Source organism: Monodon monoceros, unplaced genomic scaffold, assembly GCF_005190385.1.
Source record: "Monodon monoceros isolate NGI ecotype Baffin Bay Population unplaced genomic scaffold, NGI_Narwhal_1 Super_Scaffold_14, whole genome shotgun sequence".
Classification (NCBI taxonomy): Eukaryota; Metazoa; Chordata; class Mammalia; order Artiodactyla; family Monodontidae; genus Monodon; species Monodon monoceros.
In genome coordinates, this window is record NW_021703770.1 from 28087282 (window position 1) to 28110196 (window position 22915).

Below are 22915 nucleotides of genomic sequence, written 5' to 3' on the forward strand. Positions count from 1 at the left end.
TCACTCTACAAGGCCCTGCTTTCAGCTGTCAGCAGATCTCTATTTGCTGTTTCTTCTTCTAAATTCCAATTCAGAATTATACATAACCCAACCATGACACTTAACGAAATGCATAATTATAACTGTCTGCATATGTGTCTGTCCCTCTCGTTAAATTCTACTTGCATTACCAAATATGGAATCCCTGCACTTACTTATTACAGAATATAGTAGACATTCAATAAATGCTTTCATTTTATATTTTTCCACAGTGTTGCCTTTCTTCTTTTAACCATTGTCCATATGTTACTTTATTATTACTATTTGAATGTCAACATGAGTGGAATTGGGGTCATTTGTTTGTACATTTTTCTATGTTAAAAACTCATACCTTCTTTTTAGAAAAAAAATTCAAAAAGTGATGGAGGAAAGAGGCTTCACTGTGTCCTGGCTGTGCTAAGCCAGGCAACTCTCAATTTTTCACTTAAGTGGAAGAAAATTGAAGAAATTAATTAATTGATTAATTGAAGAAAATTAATTAATTGAAGAAAACCCCAGAGAATAGCTGAATCTACATATAGTTCTATTTTCCCAATTAATCTACTTAGTCACTTAATTAAGGACATGGAGTGGTCTGAACACAGATTCCCGGAGCCAGGTCTTGGGTTTGAATCCTGATTCTGACCCTTAGCTTAGCTTGTTTGACTTCAGGCAAATTTCTTAATCTACCTGCATTTTAACTTCCTCCTTTGTAAAATGTAAAAAATAACTGTACCCAATGAATAGGGTTGATACAAGGATACAGTCAACAAATATTTATTTGGGACATATTATATACCAGGCTCTGCTCTTGGTACAAGGGATAGAATATGAAAAAAAAGACAAAAAAAATCCTTCTTCACAGGGTTTGCATTCCAGTTAGCAAAATAAATATAAACACACATACATATGTTAGTGATAAGTGCTAAGGAAAAAAAATAATAAACAAAGAAAGGTATGAACTGTGATGGGGCTGGAGGGATTTAAAGTTTTAGATAAGGTGACCAGGGAAGTTCACACTGAAAAGTACTGAAAAAGGACTGAAGAAAGCAAGGAAGCTGGCCACGCCAGTCGCTATGGGAGGAGCCTCCGAGGCAGAGGGAACAGTACTTGTAAAAGCCTTGAGGAAGAAAGAAGCTTGTCTGATGTGTTCAAGGGACAGCAAAAAGCCCAGTGTAGTTGGAGTGCAGTGAATTGTAGGAAGTTGTGTGTGTGTGTGTGTGTGTGTACTCGTGTCGGGGTGTCAGGTAGGGCCCTGTACACCACGATGAGGACTTCAGCTTGGCTTTTACTCTGAGAGAGAAGAGCCCTTGAAGAGGTTTGTGCACACAGGAAAGACACAATGAGATTCAGGTTTTAACTGCATTCCTCCAGGTGCCTTACTGAAAGCTGACTGGTAGAGGGGCGATGAGGGAAAGCAAGGGCAGAGGCAGGGAGACCTATTGCCATAATGCAGTTGAAAGATGATGGTATTTGGACCTAGAAGGAAGTAGTACAGGTGGTTAAGAGCTGGGCAGATTCTGGATTTATTCTGGGAATAGAGCTAGCAGAATCTCTGGGCTGATCAGGTATAGAGTGGAAGAGGAAAAGGAAGAGTAGCAACGTTTCTGGCCTGAACGACTAGAAAAAGGGTGCTTCCATGAACTGAAATACTAATAAATGCTCAATGCATGATTTATGTAATTTTGCTAAAATGTGTTAACCTGTTAATGAGTTAATAAATGGTACAGATGAACCTACTTGCTGGGCAGGAATAGAGACGCAGATGTAGACAACAGACGTGTGGACACAGTGGGAGGAGGGGAGGGTGGGATGAATCGGGAGACTAGGATTGACATACATACACTACCATGTGTAAAACAGATAGCTACTGGGAACCTGCTGTATAGCACAGGAGGCTCAGCTCGGTGCTCTGTGATGACCTAGATGGGAGGGATGGGGGTGGAGGGAGGTCTAAGAGGGAGGGGATATAGGTATGCATATAGCTGATTCACTTGTACAGCAGAAACTAACACAACATTGTAAGGCAATTATACTCCAAAAAAAAAAAAAAATATATATATATATATATATATATATATATGTAAAGCACTTAGTCTAGTACTTAGTACCAAGTCAGCCCAATATATGTGTTTGCTGTCAACTACTAACAAATTGAGATGGGAAATGTATTAAGCCCCAGAATATTATTAGATGGGAAGATGTTCACAGTAGAGTTAAAACTTTTGGTCTTTGGAAATAAAGTGACTGAAATGAGATACTGAAAGACTCTCCATTGGATGTTAAAGTATAGGAGATAAACAGGATTTTCAAGTAATGACCACAATTCCCTCTCCTTCAATTCCCCCTTTTCACCTGCACGTGCCTTTAATACAGTATTTTTCTCTTTTTTTACTCCTACCTCTTGAAAGTATCCGTAACTTCAAAAAATAACACATGCACAAAACATATTAACCTTCCAAAAAAAAAAATCTTTGTGTTTTATACTCACTATAGCAATGGAATTTACACTCAACAATACTATTTTAAGTACCATGGAAGTACTTGTATTTTGAAGATACAACGATGACATTTATTTTTTATTGTTATTTTATGTTCTTGAAACTGTGAAAGCCACTACAATGAAATGTAAGTATTAGAGAATGCTCAAATACATACAGATATCCTAACCAGCTTTTTTTTTTTTAAAGCACTTTTGGTTTCTATGCAAAGGTTTGGTTTCTATGTTCTTCTATAGAATTCATTTTTCACTGGCGAATTGTAAGATGACATTTCAAGCTAAAAATATCTGGAATCTTCCTGTTGGCAGAAAAAGGGTCCTGGCTATGGAAATAATTATGTGACTGATTCCATTTGATTCAATTAACTTTGCATCATTTCATTTCTCCTTTGTGAAAATCTGGGATCAGGGAGTAGGGGCCCTTCCATAATTACTATTATGACTTAACAGTACTTTTTTTCCCCAGTGGGCATTAGCTTATACCTGTAACTCTCCTTCTGTAGGAAGTATGACTCTATTAAAATGTATGCTCATGTGCCGATTCTATTTCAGTTTAAGTCTTTATGTATAACAGGGCCTGGTAAATAAATAACACTGGGGGCCCAGTAAATAGACAATAAGGTTTGGCTGCTTCGACCAGATCAAGCAACTAAAACAAACACAGAAAGAACAATAACTGCTGGAAACCCCACTACACCCCCTCCCACCGTGTTTTCCTCTGAAGGTGAGGAGTTAAACAAAACTCTTTGTCATATACTGATTCCGAAATCCACTGTTAAACACGCTTATGTTATTTTTCCCAAAGCCTTACTGTAATTTACAGATCGATATGGCTCTTAAATGGAAGGAACAAAGACAGGAAAAGAATTGGGGAATCTAAGTAACCTCTTTTACTTTTAATGCCACAGTGGTGCTGTGGGCTGTAGTTCTGCTAATTCAGTAAAGGATAAAAGTTCTGAGACTAGCGTGCATTCAGCACTGGGACTCAAAATAGCTTGAACGCTGCAAGTTGGAAGTTCTCTGAAGATAGATGCCACAGTTCTTCTTTAAATTCAGGCAGTGAGTTAATGGGTCAGATCATCATCTCCAACGATAATTAAAATGCGGAATGTACTCTCTTTAATTTGGGATAAATTCTATAATGTCTCCTTCTTTCCTCTTCCCAACCGTCTAAAGTTTTGTTTAATGTTGATGCTAAAATTGATAGCTGAACAGTACTTCATGGTTTATCAAGTGCTCTCATATACATTTCGTATTCAATATTTTTACCGGCCCAATATTTTTTACAAATCGTCCTAACAATATCATGATGAAGAAATTATTCATATGATTTCTATTCTTTAGATACGTAATTTGAAACTCTGAGAACAATTCTGGATCACTAAGTACATATAGTTTAAAAGAGCAGAACCATAACTTGAACCACGTCTTTAATTTTTAAAAAACTGTACCCTTTCCATTTCATTACAGTTAAATATTGGTGATTATATTACTAAAAATTCTCTGAGTATTTTCCAGAGGTTTTCAGTCAAGACAGTTGTCCAAGAACAGGGAGAATCACAGTGCAAGGGAATTAGGGTGGAGGAAGGTACTGAGAAGAGACCAAAATTGGCCCTGGATAAGCTACAGAACAGAAAGAGAATACTCTTACAGAGTTTGAATGTGAAATGCACAGCATTTAGCACATTATACAAGTAATGCATTTATCTATAATTTTTACTGCCATATTTCATCAAGACTGCATTTATTATAAGATGCACCAGCAAGAGAAAAAACAAAAAACGAAACCCTGTCAATTAAACCATGATACACCATTGATCATAAGATATTTTGAGATTTTAATAAGTCAAAATGTGAAAAAAGGTACGTCTTAGAATCCAGGAAATATAGTACTGGTAACTGCGGAGGGTATGGGAATTCTCAAAATCAGTCAATATAACCTAACTAGACAATCAGTAAGCATTTATTAAGTGCCTATGGATGGGTATGAAGAAGCAAAATGCATAATCTAGGTGAAGAGGCTTAAGCGCTACATACGAAATATTAATTGCTATCCTTCAGTTTCACAGTGATGACCACTGGTTGGAGAAAACAAATCTGCCTGTGCAAAAAAGATGTCTGGGTGTGCAAGTGCCAGGGGGTTATGAGGTATAGGAAGGAGGAGGAGAGAGGGGAATAAAGAGGAGAAAGCAGTTGGAGGAGGGGAGGGTGGCTTGGAGGACAGGTACGAAGAATGGAAGGAGGGGTCTAACCTGTCCAGGAGCTTCACTGAAATTCATGAGTGGTCTGAATCCTGTACACACAGATCTCCTGATCCTATTAATTGCTGGGCTGTATGTGAAATGATTCTTTGAAACAACAGCTTTGAAAAAGGGCTTCAAACATTTTTGTAACGTCTATAGTCTAACCCTGATGATTTTTCCATTCTTGTATATTGTTTAAATCACAAAGACTGAAAACTTAGACACTTCTGATACCTCTCAAATTTGAGCTAAATGTAGCTGCTTAAACACTGGACATTGCTTGGAAATTAAATTTTGTTATGACTGGTTTTCAACATTCTTGATGACTTAAAAGTTTTAGATTCTGTGATTAAAGTTAAAAAGTTGTTTGGGCTGAAACCAATCATCTAAATATTTAACTTGGGCATTTTGCATATTGTTATGATTATCAGCACACAATCTGTGTGCTGAACTGGAAAAATGAAATTAGATTGTTTATTTCTAATTAAAAACATTTCTGTTTCTGCAGTGAGATTTTCATAAATAAATTACCCTGTAATGTGAAATAATTGCTTTTGCAATTAACCAAGTAAGAAGAAAAGATACTCAACCTTTTAGCCGTGCATTATGCTCATAAATTTATTGCTAATTTGAAAGGGATAATATCCTGTAGCATCATTAAGCTTCATGACTAAGTGATAAACTATATTAGACATTCTGATACTGTTACATAGTTGCTTGTGATTGAGGAAAAACTAACCTAGTAATGGTAATTACTTCTTTTAAAAGGAAAAACTATAAATAAATAATAATGCAGAGCAATTTCATTTTTAAAAGTCAATAATGAATTCCATCTGCTGCACGCCATTAAAAATCAAAGAGGTTACTTACGTGCGTGCCTCAGATCTTTTTATATCTTTATGCCTTCCATTTAGAAGTACAGGTCGACCCATCAATGATAATGTTATTTTGACTTGTTTGACCAAAACTTAAAGAAAGAAAAAGACGGGCTTCCCTGGTGGCGCAGTGGTTGGGGGTCCGCCTGCCGATGCAGGGGACGCGGGTTCGTGCCCCGGTCCGGGAGGATCCCACATGTCGCGGAGCGGCTGGGCCCGTGAGCCATGGCTGCTGAGCCTGTGCGTCCGGAGCCTGTGCTCCACAACGGGAGAAGCCACAGCAGTGAGAGGCCAGCGTATCGCAAAAAAAGAAAAAAAAAAAAGAAAAAGACAAAAACCTCCTATTGATTTCCCTCCGCATTTCTGTGGAGCCTAAAGGACTTATTTCAATAAAATGCCAAAGGAAAACAAAGGCATTTAAGCAAACTTTTAAGAGGATGGTTAGGAGAGCCTAATGAAATGCATTACCAGTCTTTGAAACCCAGAGAACAAGCATAAGCGTGTGACTTAATCACTATCATTACCCTAGCTGTGCACAACCTTTCAGTTACGGGCAAGATAAGGCAATATGCAAACCTTACTGGCAAATTTCATTTCCTATGAATGAATGAAAAAAGTCACTAATGACATATAAATGGCCACTGGACATGAAAACAGACCCAAAATCACTATGTTTGAATCTATTTCTGGTAGGGCCTCCATATAGAATCACAGCAGCTGCACCTACAGCAAATCATAGACAAATAACGTAGCTGCACGGAAAGTCTTTTTCGTATCCTATATTCAGATTAGTATTTCAACAGAGTCACTCCCTCCTGACTGCCCCCAGCAAACATTCCCTTCCTGGAGGTAGTAACCAACAGATCCATATAGGTCATCTGGATTTTGAAAATGTAACAAAGTCACCTTTCTCTGACCTTCTAAAATGACTTGTTTAAAGCTGAGAGCACTTACACATACCTTTACGTGCGCAGAACATTTCTGAGGTCCTCCCTTCAACCCCTACTCAGCCAGCAAAGTGCTGCTCTCAGGAAGACAGGACGGGAATTTTGGTTCCTGTGCTTCCCCGGGTAATACAACACTTCCTTTCTGGGAGAGTGCCCTCTACTCCCGGCCCTGACCTCTGGTGGCAGTGTTTGAGTCTCAAAGGTTTCTGTTTCTGCACTCGGTAAAACCACTGTATCGCCCCCTGGCTGCGTAAGCCTCCCTCCTGTTTCACTGAACATTCTCAAACAGTGCCAGCATGCTCTACATAATACACTACTAAGTGGACCCTCTAAGTCTGTCATGGAGTGAGATAACAGAACTCAGTATCTAACTTCTGTACGTTTCTTATCTTAAAGTGAATCAATGGCGCAGCCACCTTTAACAAATCTCTATTATGTACTCCTAACAGCACTGAGACTCAGCAGACCTGATAAGGCTGGGTCCTAACCTGATTGGTGTTTTATACCTTTACAGATATTTAAATGCTGTTAGCTCATTGTCCAAACGTAAGTTTGATTTCTTCTTCTCCAGAACCTCCATCTGCATTGTCATGATATAGTACACGCTACTTTGCATTACAGTTATTTCCTTCTGTATTTTTTCCCTGTTAGGACAAGGAGAGAGTACATTACAGCACCTATAATAGTGTGGAAACTTAGTAACTGAATGAATGAATGAGTCATAATAACTCCCTCTTCCTACCTGCCCCCCACCTCCCCTTAATTCACATTCTGTATTAGTCCTTTAAAAGCAAATGGCACCATCCACAGCCTGGCTCTATTTGACTCCCTGTCAACATACTTAAACTTCAGAATCCTGGAGAAGACTTTGGTGGATGTTTCCCTTTTATTCTCCCCGGTCATCACATTTTTATGGAATCCTTCAGTGGCAGCTCACTGAGATATAAACATATGATAATACTGTATTTTATTTGGTGGGTAGGGATTATTATCATCAGGAAGAGAAAATGTCAACTCAGTAGATAAAAATCCTTTGCAAGTCCAAGGTCTGCTGTCTGCCAAAATAGGTGGGCTCCAGGGACAAGTTAAAAAAATATACAAGTCATTGAAAACTGTGTGCAGTACATTGTGATGAACTGACAATGCTTATAAAGAAAACGGAGTTCATATTACCACCAGTTCATGACACTGGCATCTCTACGCAATACAATAAGACCAAGATTTTGCGTGCAGTACAGAACTTATGGCCTTTGCCAAGTTCTGACAGTTCCATGATAAGCTATTCATTGGCTAGTACAGAACCGGATCAAACAAACATGATTTCAGAGGAAAATGGTATAAAATGGCAATATAATTCATTCTCAAATGAAAATTTATGATATCTAATCTTCTCTATGGAGCTACCGTTGTATTCACCACAAACTATTTGGCTCCTTTAAGGGTTCCAGCAGTATTCCATATGAATGCTATTAATTAAGTAAGACAACCTATGTAAAACTTCTGGTAAAGTTCCTGGCACTCCGCTATAAGTGTTTTAACAGCTATTAATTTCTATTCCATTCCTTAATCATACGACTGGCTTATTCCAGTCCTAGATACCATTCTACATAAGAGCAATGCTAATGCTAAACAATGCCTTACATGTAGGTAAGGCTTTATCATTTACAAAGTGCTTCAACTAATATTCTCTAGTTATACACACAACCACCCTGGGAAATGTTGCTTATTCTCAAAGTTTTGTGGAGTTAGCTATGTATAAAAACTTAATGACAATGTATCCTGGCAGCTTTATATGGTGAACAAAAAGAGAGGCCAGAAGTGTTTTGAAGTTGCTCTAATGTTCACCTTCAAATAATTTCGCATAGCTGCAGACTCCTGGAAACGACAGCAAGCAGGTAGAAAGCAGGAATGAACTGGCTCTTTTTTTAAAATCAAGACTTTATATTAGAAGAGGAGACTCACACACAAAAAACCCTAGACAAAACATAAACATATGGTTTTCAGGATCTGCAGAAAATGCAAAAGGGTGGCTTTTATATATTTACATCTCACATAGATGGTAATGCTATCTATATCTGCATTGTGTTTGAATTCAAATAATAGAAGTATAAAGATGTACACACATATCAAATACACTTATACACTGGTCATATGAAAAGTACTTGTATAAACAAATATCCATAGCTATATACATTTCATATCTACACAAGACACATATTTCCCAGTATTTTGTCATTTGCTCTTTCTTATTTGCTTTCACTAGGAATCTGATAGGAACTAGATTTGAGTCACTTGTCGGCTAAGTGTAGTTCTTTCAAGGTTTTGGAAGACCAAGTCAATCTTTTAATTGTGCTTAGAACCGGCCATTAGGCATCTGATGACATAGTTTCCAAAGAATAAATACTGGCTCTTGGGCATTGCTTCCTCTTAGCGGTCCTTCAACTTTGGGATCCAGGCTGCTAAGAAGCTCTGTTTTTAAAATATTTTTAGTGCTGTGGTCAGGAATGCCACTGCTTCTACATAACCTCCGGTTTTTATTCTAGATTCTTTTTCCAGTATTTTAAAAATGTATTTCCTATCTTACTTCTTGATTGATTTGCCTTATATTATATATGTTACATCATGTAGTTTGATCAATTCGTGATAATGAGACGTTTTATTTCATTGAAAGGTTTTTTTTTTTCTTCAATTTTATTGTGGTAAGAACGTAACGTTCTTACCACACAGTCTAGTTCTTATCAGATTCCTAATGTGAGCAAATAAGAAAGAGCACATGACAACATACCGGGACATACGTATTTTGTGTAGATATGACACATATATAGATATTTGTTTACATAGGTACTTTTCATATGACCATTTCACAAGTGTGTTTGATATATGTGTGTCTCTTATTTGAATTCCAACACTTAACATGTTAACATGCAAAATTTTGCATACAGTACATTGTTGTTCATTATAATGTAACTTTTTTCCTTATATTTTATTTTTTATTGAAGTATAGTTGATTTACAAAGTTGTGTTAGTTTCAAATATACAGCAAAGTTATTCAGCTACATATATACACACACATATATATTCTTTTTCAGATTCTTTTCCACTATAGGTTATTACAAGATAGTGAATTTAGTTCCCTGTGCTATAGAGTAGGTCCTTGTTGTTTACTTTATATACAGCGGTGTGTATATGTTAATCCCAAACTCCCAATTTATGCCTCCCTCCCTTTCCCCTTTGGTAACCACAAGTTTGTTTTCTATGGCTGTGGGTCTATTTCTGTATTGTAAATAAGTTCACTTGAATCATTTTTTAAAGATTCCACATACAAGTGATATCATATGATACTCGTTTTTCTCTTTCTGACTTACTTCACTTAGTATGATAATCTCTAGGTCCATCCATGTAGCTGCAAATGGCAAAATTTCATTCTTTTCTATGGCTGAGTAATATTCCATTGTATATATATACCACATCTTCTTTATCCATTCATCTGTCAATGGACACTTAGGTTGCTTCCATGACTTGGCTATTGTAAATAGTGCTGCTATGAACATTGGGGTGCATGTATCTTTTCAAATTACGTTTTCTCTGTATACATGCCCAGGAGTGGGATTGCTGATCATACAGTAGTTTTATTTTTAGTTTTTTAAGGAACCTCCATACTGTTCTCCATAGTGGCTGCACCAATTTACATTCCCACCAACAGTGTAGGAGGGTTCCTTTTTCTCCACACCCTCTCCAGCAAATAATGTGACTTTAAATGTAAAAATTTGTTGTTTTATTTCTATGCGATGGATAAATCTGCTTGATTACACAATTAGGACTTGTTCAAACTGAACTTTTTTTTGAAGATGGTAGGGATAGGACCCTTTGCTAAAGGAAAATTTATGAAAAAATAGTCTTTCCAATACTTGGGTAATTTCAGAATCTTGTGGTCTTCCTATTTATAGATGTTAATTGTTGGCAGGTAGGATTATATAAGCACTTTTGCTAATAACACATTACAATGCCAAGGATACAACCTTAACTTGAGATGTGAATTTTACTTGTAGACTGCACCCTTATCAAAACGCATGCTACAGAATACAAAAAGAACACTTTCCTCCTCAGGTGAAGTGCCAAACAAATGTGGTTAAGATGCTGAGTGATCAGCGGTGTCAGTTCTAAAACAAAGGTTTTCCAGGGGATGAATGCAAGGAGAGGCAATGTTCCCTGGTGGAGAGAAAACATCCACTTCTCTATGAGAAAGGCTACTTATCAAGTATTTAATTTTCTTTTAGAAGAGAAAGGGTGTTTAAGAGTGATTTTTAAAAGAAAATTTGAACTGCTTACAGTAGCGATTATTGCCGGGTATACGTAAGGTATTTCAAGTGTACTAGTCTTCATGGTAATAAATGCCTCACAAAATTCCTATAAGTTTCGTTTGCCTAAAAGAGCTTTCACCAAACCAGATCAGGTAGCACGTAACAAAATTAATGCTGTTTACTGAGCAGCTAGTGTTTGAGGGAAGCCTTTGCCAAACGCTGGAGTTACAGTGGCGATTCAGTAACCTGATATACAGTCTTTTAAATTTTCTTCTTTCTCCTTGTGAACATACTTTCTGAATGAAGGGAAAAAAGCCCCAAGTTCTGTGTTTTTCCCTTGGGAATAATGTCTCCTATTGAGCAGGGAGCACAATTTCTGTTCTATTTTTCCCTCCTGTTATATTTCTCAGCAATCCGCACTAAACAGTCAGCTTGTCTCCTTTCTCTGGGCTGTATCAGCTAACGTAAATATTGCAGAGTGAGCAACAGTTAAGACTCTGGAGGCAGTCTGCCTGGGTTCCAGCCTCCACTTTCCAGCCATGAGGCCTGGGGTAAATTATTAACCTCTCTGCCTCTCAGTTTTCTCACCTGTGAAACTAGGATTTTAATACTTCCTACCTCATAGGGCTGCTATGAGGATTAAGTGCTTTAATACGTACGAGAAACTCAGAATAGTACTTGGCATGGAATAAGTACTCAATAAATGCTAGCTTGTTCAATTATCATTATAAAGAGAAAGCTATAAAAGTAGGTGTAGGTATTTCACATATTGCCAGCCATATCAAGATAAGCCATGTTAAGACAACATGCTTTATAATATAGAAATTTATTAGGATGAACTCTTCAAAACAAAGCTTTCCTTAACTATCTGATTTTGAAATTTCAAAATTGTCATAAGAAAAGAGATGCAGAAAGCAAATAAAGGAAAAAACCCCTCAGTTCATAACGACAAATGAGTTTTAAGCTTGATTTCAAGCTCCTATAGTAAAGTCTAACTAAGAAAATGAATGATTCCACACATAAAAAGTTACACAGTACATGAAAATTACTATAGCCTAAAATAATTATGTTAAAGTTAGTGCTTGATTAAAATAGTTACATCAATCAATGGTGCCTTGGGACTTACCTGGTGGCGCAGTGGTTAAGAATCCGCCTGGCAATGCAGGGGACATGGGTTCGAGCCCTGGTCCAGGAGGATTCCACATGCTGTGGAGCAACTAAGCCCGTGCGCCACAACTACTGAGCCTGTGCTCTAGAGCCTGTGAGCGACAACTACTAAGCCTGCGTGCCACAACTACTGAAGCCCGCGGCGCCTAGAGCCCGTGCTCTGCAACAAGAGAAGCCACCACAATGAGAAGCCCATGCACCACAATGAAGAGTAGCCCCCACTCGCGGCAACTACAGAAAGCCTGTGCACAGCGACGAAGACCCAACACAGCCAAAAATAAATAAATAAATAGATCGATTGATCGATAAATAAATAAATAAATATTAAAAACAAATCAACGGTGCCTTGGACATTGTCTAGTAGTGCATATCTTAAACTTTTACTTTATTATAATTATTAATTTAAAAAATTCCCCCAGATATGAATTATATGCCATATAATTTTTCTTCAACAAAAGGGAGACAATCATTAAGATTATGGACATTGAGAAGTGGAAACAACAAAGATCAAGCAGAAGATTATAAAAGAGAAAAACAATGAAATGATTAGTGACTGATTAATAAGAAAAGAAAATGGAATAAATATCATTTAAGAAAATAATTCAAGATCTCTCAGTCACATTGGTCAGAAACAAGTTAGTCCTCTTGAAAATCAGAATGACCTTTTAGCTTTTGTTTTCACATATGTTAACCATATGTAGTGTAGAAATTAAAATTATACTATATTTGATCTATTTAGACTATGTGGCTGGAAATTGATGTAAAAACTGGAATTAATTATTTTATTTTTTAAAACAATCTATTACATTTCCTGACAAAAGCCATTTCTATAGTTCAAAAGCAAAAGTACTCTCCATCACCATTTAATGGCTGGGAAAAAAAAAAAAAAGCCTAGATTTGACTAAGTTAATTTTGGAATAGTCAGGAAAGAATGGGGATGTGAAACAGCAAAAGGAAGATATTTGGGATGTCCAGGCTGTCTGCCCAGCACTGCTACTTTACATGGAACAAAGGCTTTGCTCCACCAGCTTGAAAGAATCTTCTTGTGCCTTGTAAATTATATTGAGGATTTGGATTTTCATCTGAGGGCAATAGGCAGGTACTTAGGCTTTTAAGCAGAGCACCTTTTGACATCACCCTTACAGTTCTCCAGGGTCTGTCCAATTCTGGCTCTTTAATTCTCAGGGCAACATCTCTGAACTAGATGGGACTCTCCTCCCATTGTCCTTGGTCCCCAATATCCTTTTTCCCCACAAAATGCAATCCAGCTTGCGTTCTCAGTCCAAGTAGAAAACCATGAGGACAACTGAAATCAATGCTCAGACAAAATCAGACCTGACACAGTGGATTCACTACTCACAGGATCCTGCCTAAGAACTCCTTTCCATCATCACCCCCTCTTGCTCACTGAGTTTAACATATGCAGGCTTCTCTGCTGTTCTTTGAACACACCAAGCATGCTCCTGTCCTAACACTTTTGTACTTGTGGTTCCCCTTTTCTTAGAATGCTCTCCCCAGACATTGGTCTGACCTTGCTCCCTCATTCTATTTAAGTCCCTGTTCACATAGCTCTTCCTTAGAGAGGTCTTTTCTCACTACAGTATCCAGAGAAGCAGCCCCTTACATGTTTTCTCCTTCCTGACACATCACTAACTGATATTATACCTTTATATGTTTCTGCATAGTCCCCCCTACTAGAATTTAAGCTCTAAGAATGTTCATTGCTATAGTTCCTCACAACCAAAACAATGTCTGGAACATTGTAGGAGACCAAGTAATATCTATTCAATGGCCCAACTAGAAGTTGCTGGGCATATAACAGATGTCCAATGAGTACTTGTGGAAAACCTATTAAGGTTTAGACTGAATGAATGTGTACATGCTTTATGCTAGATTAAAAATATGTATTCATAATAATAATTCTATTGCTATTTTATTTTAAATTTGCTTCTAATTACTGATTTGCTAAGACTTGGGGTGTCATGAGTCTTTCCTAGAGCAATGTTGTCTAAATTGAGATTTAAAGAGAGAAATAAATTAGGCAAACAGGATCATGTGTTGAAAAGGTAGGTGGGAACAGGGGAAAGGGAAAGTTCTCAAGGCAGAGAGACTACACGGGAAAAGGCCTGGTGAGGAAGCTTCAACTGCAAGAAGTCCAGTGTGACAGTAGCATGCTACAGGAGAAGATATGATAAATTATGGTACAGAGAGAGGAGAGATATGAGATTAGGGAAATAAGCAGGAACCAGGGCCTTCATGTGCCCTGTAAATTACACTGAGAATTTAGATTTTAATCTGAGGGCAATAGGGAGAGCATTAATAAGATCAGACTTGAACTCTAAAAATTAGCCCCAGTACAGGAGACGGATTGGAGGGGGACACATCCTGAATGTAAGAATGGTCTTAGGAGGTGATGATTATAATCCATGTGATATATGAAGCTAAATAACGACAGCAGGGACTGAAAGAAGTGAATCAATCGAAGACACTTTACAGGTTAGAATAGCTAGGATTTCTTGAGTGATTATAGCTGCTCTGATGGGGGAGATGTGCTTGGGGTGGCAGAAGAAAGAACATATTTTGGTACCAAAGAATACTGAAGAGAACTCAGCTTTAAAGGGGGGCATTAGAAAACCAACTGTGGAAAGGCTGGTTTTGAAATACCTGTGGAATATCCTAGGAGATGTCTAATAAACAGTTGTAGGTCTAAAGTTTATGATAATCTTCTCAGCTGGAAATTTTAGATTCGAACATCATCTGCTCATGGATGTGAATTAATATTGCTTAGGACAGGGCTTCCCTGGTGGTGCAGTGGTTGAGAGTCCGCCTGCCGATGCAGGGGACACGGGTTCGTGCCCCGGTCTGGGAAGATCCCACATGCCGCGGGGCGGCTGGGCCCATGAGCCATGGCCGCTGAGCCTGCGCGTCTGGAGCCTGTGCTCCGCAACGGGAGAGGCCACAACAGTGGGAGGCCCACGTACCGCAAAAAAAAAAAAAAAAAAAAAATATTGCTTAGGACAAACATATTCTCATATATTCTTTACCTAGATTCAGCCATTGTTAATATTTTATCCCATTTGTTTTACATTTGTGCTCTCCCTCTCTTTGTCTTCTCTCTCTGACATATATGTATACATACACACACACATAATGTATATATTTGTTGAACCATTTGAGGGTAAGTTACATGCATCATGGCTTTGGCCCTAAATACTCAAGCATATACTTCCTTTGAATATGGATATTCGTGCATACCCCTGAATATGCACTTTTCAATTTAGTCAATTTCACATTGACAGAATACTTTTATATGATTGTTGTCTGCAGTCCAATTTTGACTACTGACCCAATAATGACTCCGGACAGCATTTTTAATTCTCAAGTTAAGGTTGATTTCTTCTGCTAAGTTTGGCTTTCACAATTACACAAAGGTCTAAGAGTCATGTTAAGTAGTTGATTTTGTTTGCATTTTCCTTCCTATAAAAGAAGTAATAAGGTTTGAAAGTATATTTCTTTATGTTACTGAAATCCATCTCCTGCAGCTTTTTTTTTTTTTAATTCTATGAGTTCTATCATCTACATAAAGGCAAAGCTATCACATGAATAAAAAAGAGTTGCCCAACTGACCTCCTCGGTATAGTATTTGCTTTGATGCTTTTTTATGAGCAATAAAGCTTTTTAAGCCCCCAGGGAACATTCTTCCTGTTCTTAAGATCACCTATTTTTGTTTGTTTCTTTTTTGTTTTTTGGGTTTTTTTGGCCTCCTGGCTTGTGGGATCTTAGTTCCATGGACTAAGGATTGAACCTGGGCCCTCGGCAGTGAGAGCGCAGAGTCCTAATCACTGGACAGCCAGGGAATTCCCAAGATCAGCTAATTTGAGTTATATTATTTTTTTTCTCCCTTTAGGAAAGTAATTGATAAGGAAAGGATGGAGGGTAGTGGTGGAAGGCGACAAAGTCCAGTCTGTAAAGTAGACTTTATGATTAAAGTCACCTTTAAGAAGTATCAAAATTATAATTCTAAAAAATGTAACACACCAGAGCATCAGCTAGAGCTAAATTCAGTAGGTTGTCAGTAAGAGCTCAGAGTAGGACGATATAAACCATCAGCATTCCAAACCTAACAGGACCAGAGCTGCACAATGGGAGGCTTTATTTATAGGAATCCTATCGCACCCACTTGCAAAGTTGCTAAACTGGTTTCTGTTTCCTTTGTGGGTGCTTTGGTCAAAGAAGAGAAGCGTGTTTTGGCTTGTCACTGAATGTTGATCTTTAATGGAAAAGAAACAGATTTATCAGAATTATTTACCTCCAAAAGAGTCCTGACTTCACCTCGTTCAAAGCCACCCATAGCTGTGCAAATGGCTTCCTCGCTTCCCATCCCTCTTTTTTTAGATATGAGAAATGGACCTGGGTTGATCTGCAAGCCACGTCAAAGGCAAAGGTTTGATATGTCTTAAATCTCTGATAAAAAATAGTACACATAGCAGTCCTTAGCTGCGCTCGGAAACCACCACCAAGATGACCAAACCATGATACATTTGTCATTTAGGCTACTGGAAGATTTGCCCCAAAAGTACGTGAACTTGGGTGTACCTTCATAAGGTATCTGTTTTAGAACCTTAAAAACAAAATCAAATGGTGGGCCTCCAGTATAAAGCTGTAAAATTAGGGGCTTTGAAATCAGACACATCTGAGTTTGAATTCTCTCTCTGCTGCTTACTCTGTTGCTTTGGCTGAATTACATAAAGCTCTCTATCCCCCAGTTGCCTTGATAGTAACAAGGGAGCGATAGCACGTACCTGCCAGGGCATTAAATGAGGATTAAATGAGATAACATATGTGACATGTCTAAGTACAATATCTACCATATGGTAGGTGCTTAAAAATAATTCCCTGAGCCCTTCAGCATGCTGACAAGGACTGATTTACTACAAAGCAGAAGGCCTGATTCAAGGCAGAAGGACTGATTTAAGGCAGAAGAGGTGGAGAGGAGGGACCCGAGTCTTCCTGGAGGCGGTGACATAAATCAGTGAAGGAAGGAAAGCAGGAGACAGGCGGCTATTTCATGGTCTAGACGAGGGCACAAGAAGCTCGAACTTGGATAGCACCAGTGAGGAAGACGACTGGAGAGGACTTGTGAGAGTGTTAGGGAGCACAAGAGACACGTGACTCCCAATGTTCACGTCTGCGTGGCAGAGAGAGTGATGCTGCCCTTGCACCCAGCGGGCAGGAACAGATGGCTTGAGTCAAAAATGGTCTTTTGAGGGCTTCCCTGGTGGCGCAGTGGTTGAGAGTCCGCCTGCCGATGCAGGGGACACGGGTTCGTGCCCTGGTCCGGGAAGATCCCACATGCCGCAGAGCGGCTGTGCCCGTGAGCCATGGCCGCTGAGCCTGCGCGTCCGGAGCCTGTGCTCCGCAACGGGAGAGGCCACAACGGTGAGAGGCCCGCGTACCGCAAAAAAAAAAAAAAAGGTCATTTTCATTCTCAGGTGTTTCCAGGGACCCACAGACTCTTAGGGGGCAGTCGCTCAGCTCCAGCTGGACGTGTGGTGCCTTAAGCTTAACAGAAAGGTTAGCACCCAAGTTCTATTTTGGGGGAGTCAGCTACATATAGGTGAGTTGATACCACCGCAGAAAATATCCTCAAGAAAGGAAAAAGTGTACAGAAAGAAGAGAACAGGAAAGCTCTAGACCATGTGTATTTAGGTCAGACGTAACAATCCTGTTCTTCATTTTTCAGCTTTAAAGGCAGGGTGCCAAAACTATGTTTGTAGAAGGTGTTGAAACATAGTGTGGGAGGTTCTACACTCACCTGGTATCTGGGACATTGGTCAGTTGGCGCCTTCTTATTTAAACAACAAAAAACATTCAGAGAGGGTTTCTTTCTTTATGGGGGATCAAGAATAGCAAAAACTAACATTCCCTGTGTTGCTTCGTGGCAGGTACTCTGGTGTGGTAGGTAGAATAATGACCCCTAAAAGCACCCTTGTCCTAATCCCCCAAACCTGTGAATATGTTACCTTAAGTAGCAAAGGGGAATTAAGGTTGTAGACGGAACTGAGATGCAGATGAAATGAATTAAGGTTGCTAATCAGTTGGCCTTGAGATGGGAAATTAACCTGGTGGGCCCAGTGTAATCACAAGAGTCCTCCTAAGTGGAAGAGGGAGCCAGGAGGGTCAGTGCCTGTGTGATGCATGTGAGAAAGACTTGATCAGCCATCGCTGGCCCTGAAGATGGCAGCCAAGGGCTGTAGCCAGAAACCTCTAAAAGCCTCTAGAAGCTAGAAAAGGCAGGAAAAGAGATCCTCCCGTAGAGCCTTCAGAAAGAAATGTAGCCTCCACACATACAGACTTTAGTCTAGTGGGATGCATTTTGGACTTCAGACCACCAAAACGGTAAGATAATAAATTTGTGTTGTTTTAAGCCACTCACTTTTTGATAATTTGTTACAATTGTAACAGGAAACTAATACATCTGGTAAATAGTTCACATACCTTACTTGAGGTAAGACCTATTATCACCCCCAATTTACAGAGAATTAAAATGAAGAGAAGCCATACCTTGGTCTGCAACCAAAGCCTGTGCTCTTAGTCACTACGTTTCCCCCTCCAAATTCTTCCAAAAGATTGGGTTGGCCAATAAGTTCATTTGGGTTTTTCCATAAGATTTTCGGAAAACCCAAACGAACTTTTTGGCCAACCCAACATCTAGCGAGGAGCCTCAAGTCATCAGCTTTCGTTTTTTACAAAATTCCTCAACATGGTTCTACTCATCTAAAGACAACTACGTCATATTATAATGGGACAAGAATGGATTATAATCGCACCCAATAAAAACAGTATGACTGTCTTCTCGTTAGGATGACTTTGTATTAGTTGCTTTCAACCAGGAATGTAAGAAGTGCCTTGTCACAAATAACTAATTGCCGCTCCTTGAAGCTTAGTGTTTACACTGTTTCAACATCAATAAGAAGTAGGAGCTCTCTGACTTGAGGTCTTTAGCAATGCCCTTGTTCACATTAAATTCTAGCTATTTCTGTTCTGGCTCCTCCCCTCCAGAAGGCGGTTGGCTCAATTAAAGCAGGCCATTAGGTAAGCCTAGGCTGAGTCTTGCCAGAGAAGAAGGAAGAACATCTGACCTGTACAAATAGACCGCAGACAGAAACCAGATCGGCAATGCCGACAGCCGACCATACCCTATCCTTGTGTTTTAATTTAATTCCTGTAGTTGTAATTTTGATAAACAATTCCTTTTAAAAAAATTTTAGTTTTCAAGTGCAAGATAGTACGGAGTTTTTATCTTTATGAATTACCTTATACAGTAAACGTTTCTAAAAGCTTGCCTTTCCCATGAAATCTTTCTCCTCACTCCCCTTCAGCACAAAGGAATGATTTCGCCCTGGTGCAAATCAAAAGTCCCAGAATCTCACCTCCTTCATCTTGTAACATTTCAAGAAATCTAAGCTGAAGAGCGCATTATGCAGCCTCTGGTCTATTAACTGACTGTAACCTGATGTGGCTTTTTAACCAGAATGACATCCTGTACTACCTCAAATCCTTTGTGCAAAGAGATGTGCGAGTCACATGCACACACGTGTGCACAGGGCACACAAATACACGCACATCTTGTACACAAACATGAGCTGCCTAAATCATTTCTGAAACACTTACCTCAATCATAATACATAAACTTTTTGAAAACCACTCTCTGAGAATAAATAAGAAAAGCTTATGTAACAATTATCAAAAGGTAGGGACTGCCTGTATCTTATTGCAAACAGCTGTACAACCATTTGTTAATCAGCTGGGTACTGGAAAGGCAGTAAACAGTTTTATTCAATAAACCTCTTCCTCTCTTTGCCCTGGTTTAAAATCATGTAATCCGACACTTCAGTAAAGCAACTGAGCTTTGTTACTGCATCTGCCCACAGAAAACAAATGGATGAGTTCAGAAGCAATGAGTTTTAATGCTGTTAAATCTTCTTAGTAAGAGCAATACCCATAGAAATTTACAAAAAGCTGAAAACCAATATCATACCTAATTTAGAGGATGTCAACAATACTGTATATGACAGAAAGGGGAAAGATGGTGGCATCTAAATGTTTTTAAAATTCACATAAATATGCATATTTGTCCAACAAATTATGTATTTTGTGTTTGTTCCCTGTTAAAAGATGGTACCAGGGCTTCCCTGGTGACGCAGTGGTTGAGAGTCTGCCTGCCGATGCAGGGGACGCGGGTTCGTGTCCCGGTCTGGGAAGATCCCACATGCCGCGGAGCAGCTGTGCCCGTGAGCCATGGCCGCTGAGCCTGCGCGTCCGGAGCCTGTTGCTCCGCAACGGGAGAGGCCACAGCAGTGAGACGCCCGCGTACCGCAAAAAAAAAAAAAAAAAAAAAAAAAAGATGGTACCAAACCATGAACACAGGAAACAAGTTTTGCACTCTCTTTCCATTAATAGCAATGGCCTTGTCCCGATACAGCCGTGTTTTCCTGTTCTGCAGTTCTCGGCTATTAACAACTGGTGTTTTTCAAATAACTCAGCAGTTCATGACTGTGGAACACAACAAACCTTATAGATAAATAACGGGGGAGAGAAGGAGCAAGAATAGAAGTCCAAGTATTTTGGCTCTAAAACTAATTGGTTGCATAAACCTTAGAGAAGTCTTTTAAATTAAACTTAGTAAGAACTCTTGCTGTTCTAACATCTATTTAGCAATATAATTAACTAATGAGATCAAATATTAATCAGCACCATCCATAACTCAAAATAGCTATATTCCATTTGGAATGACCAATGAAAGTGTTACCACATGGAGGACCAGCTTACATGGCGGTAATTTATAAGCCTATGGGGAAGAGCTCAAAAACATGTATTGTCAAATTTATGATTGAAAAAAATCATTAAATCACCCATCTATATGGTATGCACGGTTTTGTGTATATACCACATGTAGAGAAATTCTTAAGCACACTAAAGCATGTTTAAAGGAAGAACAAAAGGAATGTCTATATGCAGATGTTTGGACATTCAAACCATACTGTCTTTAAGATAACTATGAAACCCTAGTGGTGAATGGGGTATGGATGGGGGATTACAAAGTGTTTCTGTTTGCTTGTTGGTATACTGCTTTTTAGTTCTGTTATTCATATTAAGCTCTATAATTTTAATTGATTTGTCATGGTTTAGATGACAACAATGGAGGCACATTCCACACTTTATGTGGGTTTTGGGTCTGAAGTCCTTGAATAAGTTCAAGGTGGTATGATTCCACTGCAGCTGCAAGTGGTAGACATGTCTAGGGATATCACCAAAGTCTACACTTTCCTCTTGTTGAAGAGGTGGACCCATGTCGGCATATGGTTCTCCATGACCATTTCCTTGAGCTGACTGGATAATGAGGTCTCCACTTGACACTTGACTCAAGGGCTGTTCTTCCATGGGCAGACAGTCTGGGCAATCAGATACTCTCTCAAATTGGAACTGAGAGATGAATTCTGGAGCTCAAAGACCATGTTCTTAGAGCCTAACTGAAGTCATAACGACAAAAGCCATCTGTAAGCTAATGGATAAGGAGGGAAACTAGTCTATACACAGGAGAATGGAAAAGACTTGTGCAGAAAAATGGAAGTCAAAGACCTTGGGGAAGCAGGGGAAGAGAGAGACAACCTTGGCTTGTGATTTTCTAGGACCAAGTCCTATGTTCACAAAGCCTGGACTGTGGATGTCATTGTTTGCCCAATCATTACCATCTCTATCTAGTAGGATTGGATAGCTGTAACTTCTTATGACTCAGCCTTGACTAGAAAGAACACTACTATTTAAAGAGTATGAAACATTCTGCTGGAAAAATTTATACAGTTTTCTCATTTGACCCTTACGAAAGCTCTGAAAAATATCACTCCTATTTTATAGGCAATAAAAAGGAAATAGGTAGGTTTTGTTCAACACTGTAGAGCTTTGTCCAACACTGGGATTTTCAATTCGGGACTGTCCATCTCCATTATTCCATCCAACCACCACCATCATGCCCAGACAGTTTCTTCCCAGCAGAAATTTCCTAACAAAATCTGTCCATGTTCATAAATGTCCTTGTTTTCCTAATAACTGACACCATGCCCAGAATTTCTGTAGAATGGTGGAGCTCTCTCACCCCTAACACAATGGTGCCAAACTTGTCATTGGAGGTTTTAGCCCTTATCCTAATTCTGTAAATCTGACAGTACTGCATACAGGTGTTGGGGGCATAATGGCTAAGTGGATTCTGAAAGTAAAGGCTATTTTAAAGAATCATAAGCTTTTCAACTAATCCTTAAGCACACTGAACATTATTAACATTTAAATCAATGTACTTTAAGTAAAGCGCCTTCGTAATGGAGACAGGCCATATCAGCTGAAGGCCTTAAAATAAGACAGGTTATGCAGATGGCCAACAGGCACATGAAAAGATACTTAATTATTAATCATCAGAGAAATGCAAATCAAAACAACAATGAACACCAAAAAGAACACAAATAACAAATGTTGGCAGGGATGTGGAAAAAAGGGAATCCTCCTACACTGTTGATGGGAATGTAAACTGGTGCAGCCAATGTGTAAAACATTATGAAGGTTTCTCAAAAAGCTAAAAATAGAACTACCATATGACCCAGCAATTCTACTCCTGAGTATATATCCGAAAAAAAGCCAAAAACGCTAATTTGAAAAGATACACACACCCCAATGTTCATAGCAGCATTACTTACAATCATCAAGACATGGAAGCAATCTAAGTGTCCATAAACAGATGAAATGGATAAAGAACATGTGGTATGTATATATATATATATATATATATATATATATATATATATATATATAT

General features: G+C 38.8%; 1 protein-coding gene across 7 annotated transcripts in view; it reads right to left on the reverse strand.

Annotated features, from left to right (window-relative positions):
* Positions 1–22915, reverse strand: part of OXR1 (oxidation resistance 1) — a 719190-nt gene that overhangs the window by 134447 nt on the left and 561828 nt on the right. Inside the window, exon 1 of one of the 7 annotated variants that reach the window (XM_029222491.1) lies at positions 6597–6667. The exons of the other annotated variants lie outside the window; for them this stretch is intronic. Within the exon in view, the coding sequence (XP_029078324.1) occupies positions 6597–6615 (19 nt within the window). The 5' untranslated portion in view covers positions 6616–6667. Of the gene's footprint in view, positions 1–6596; positions 6668–22915 lie in introns of those variants that run through there. 7 annotated transcript variants of the gene reach the window in all.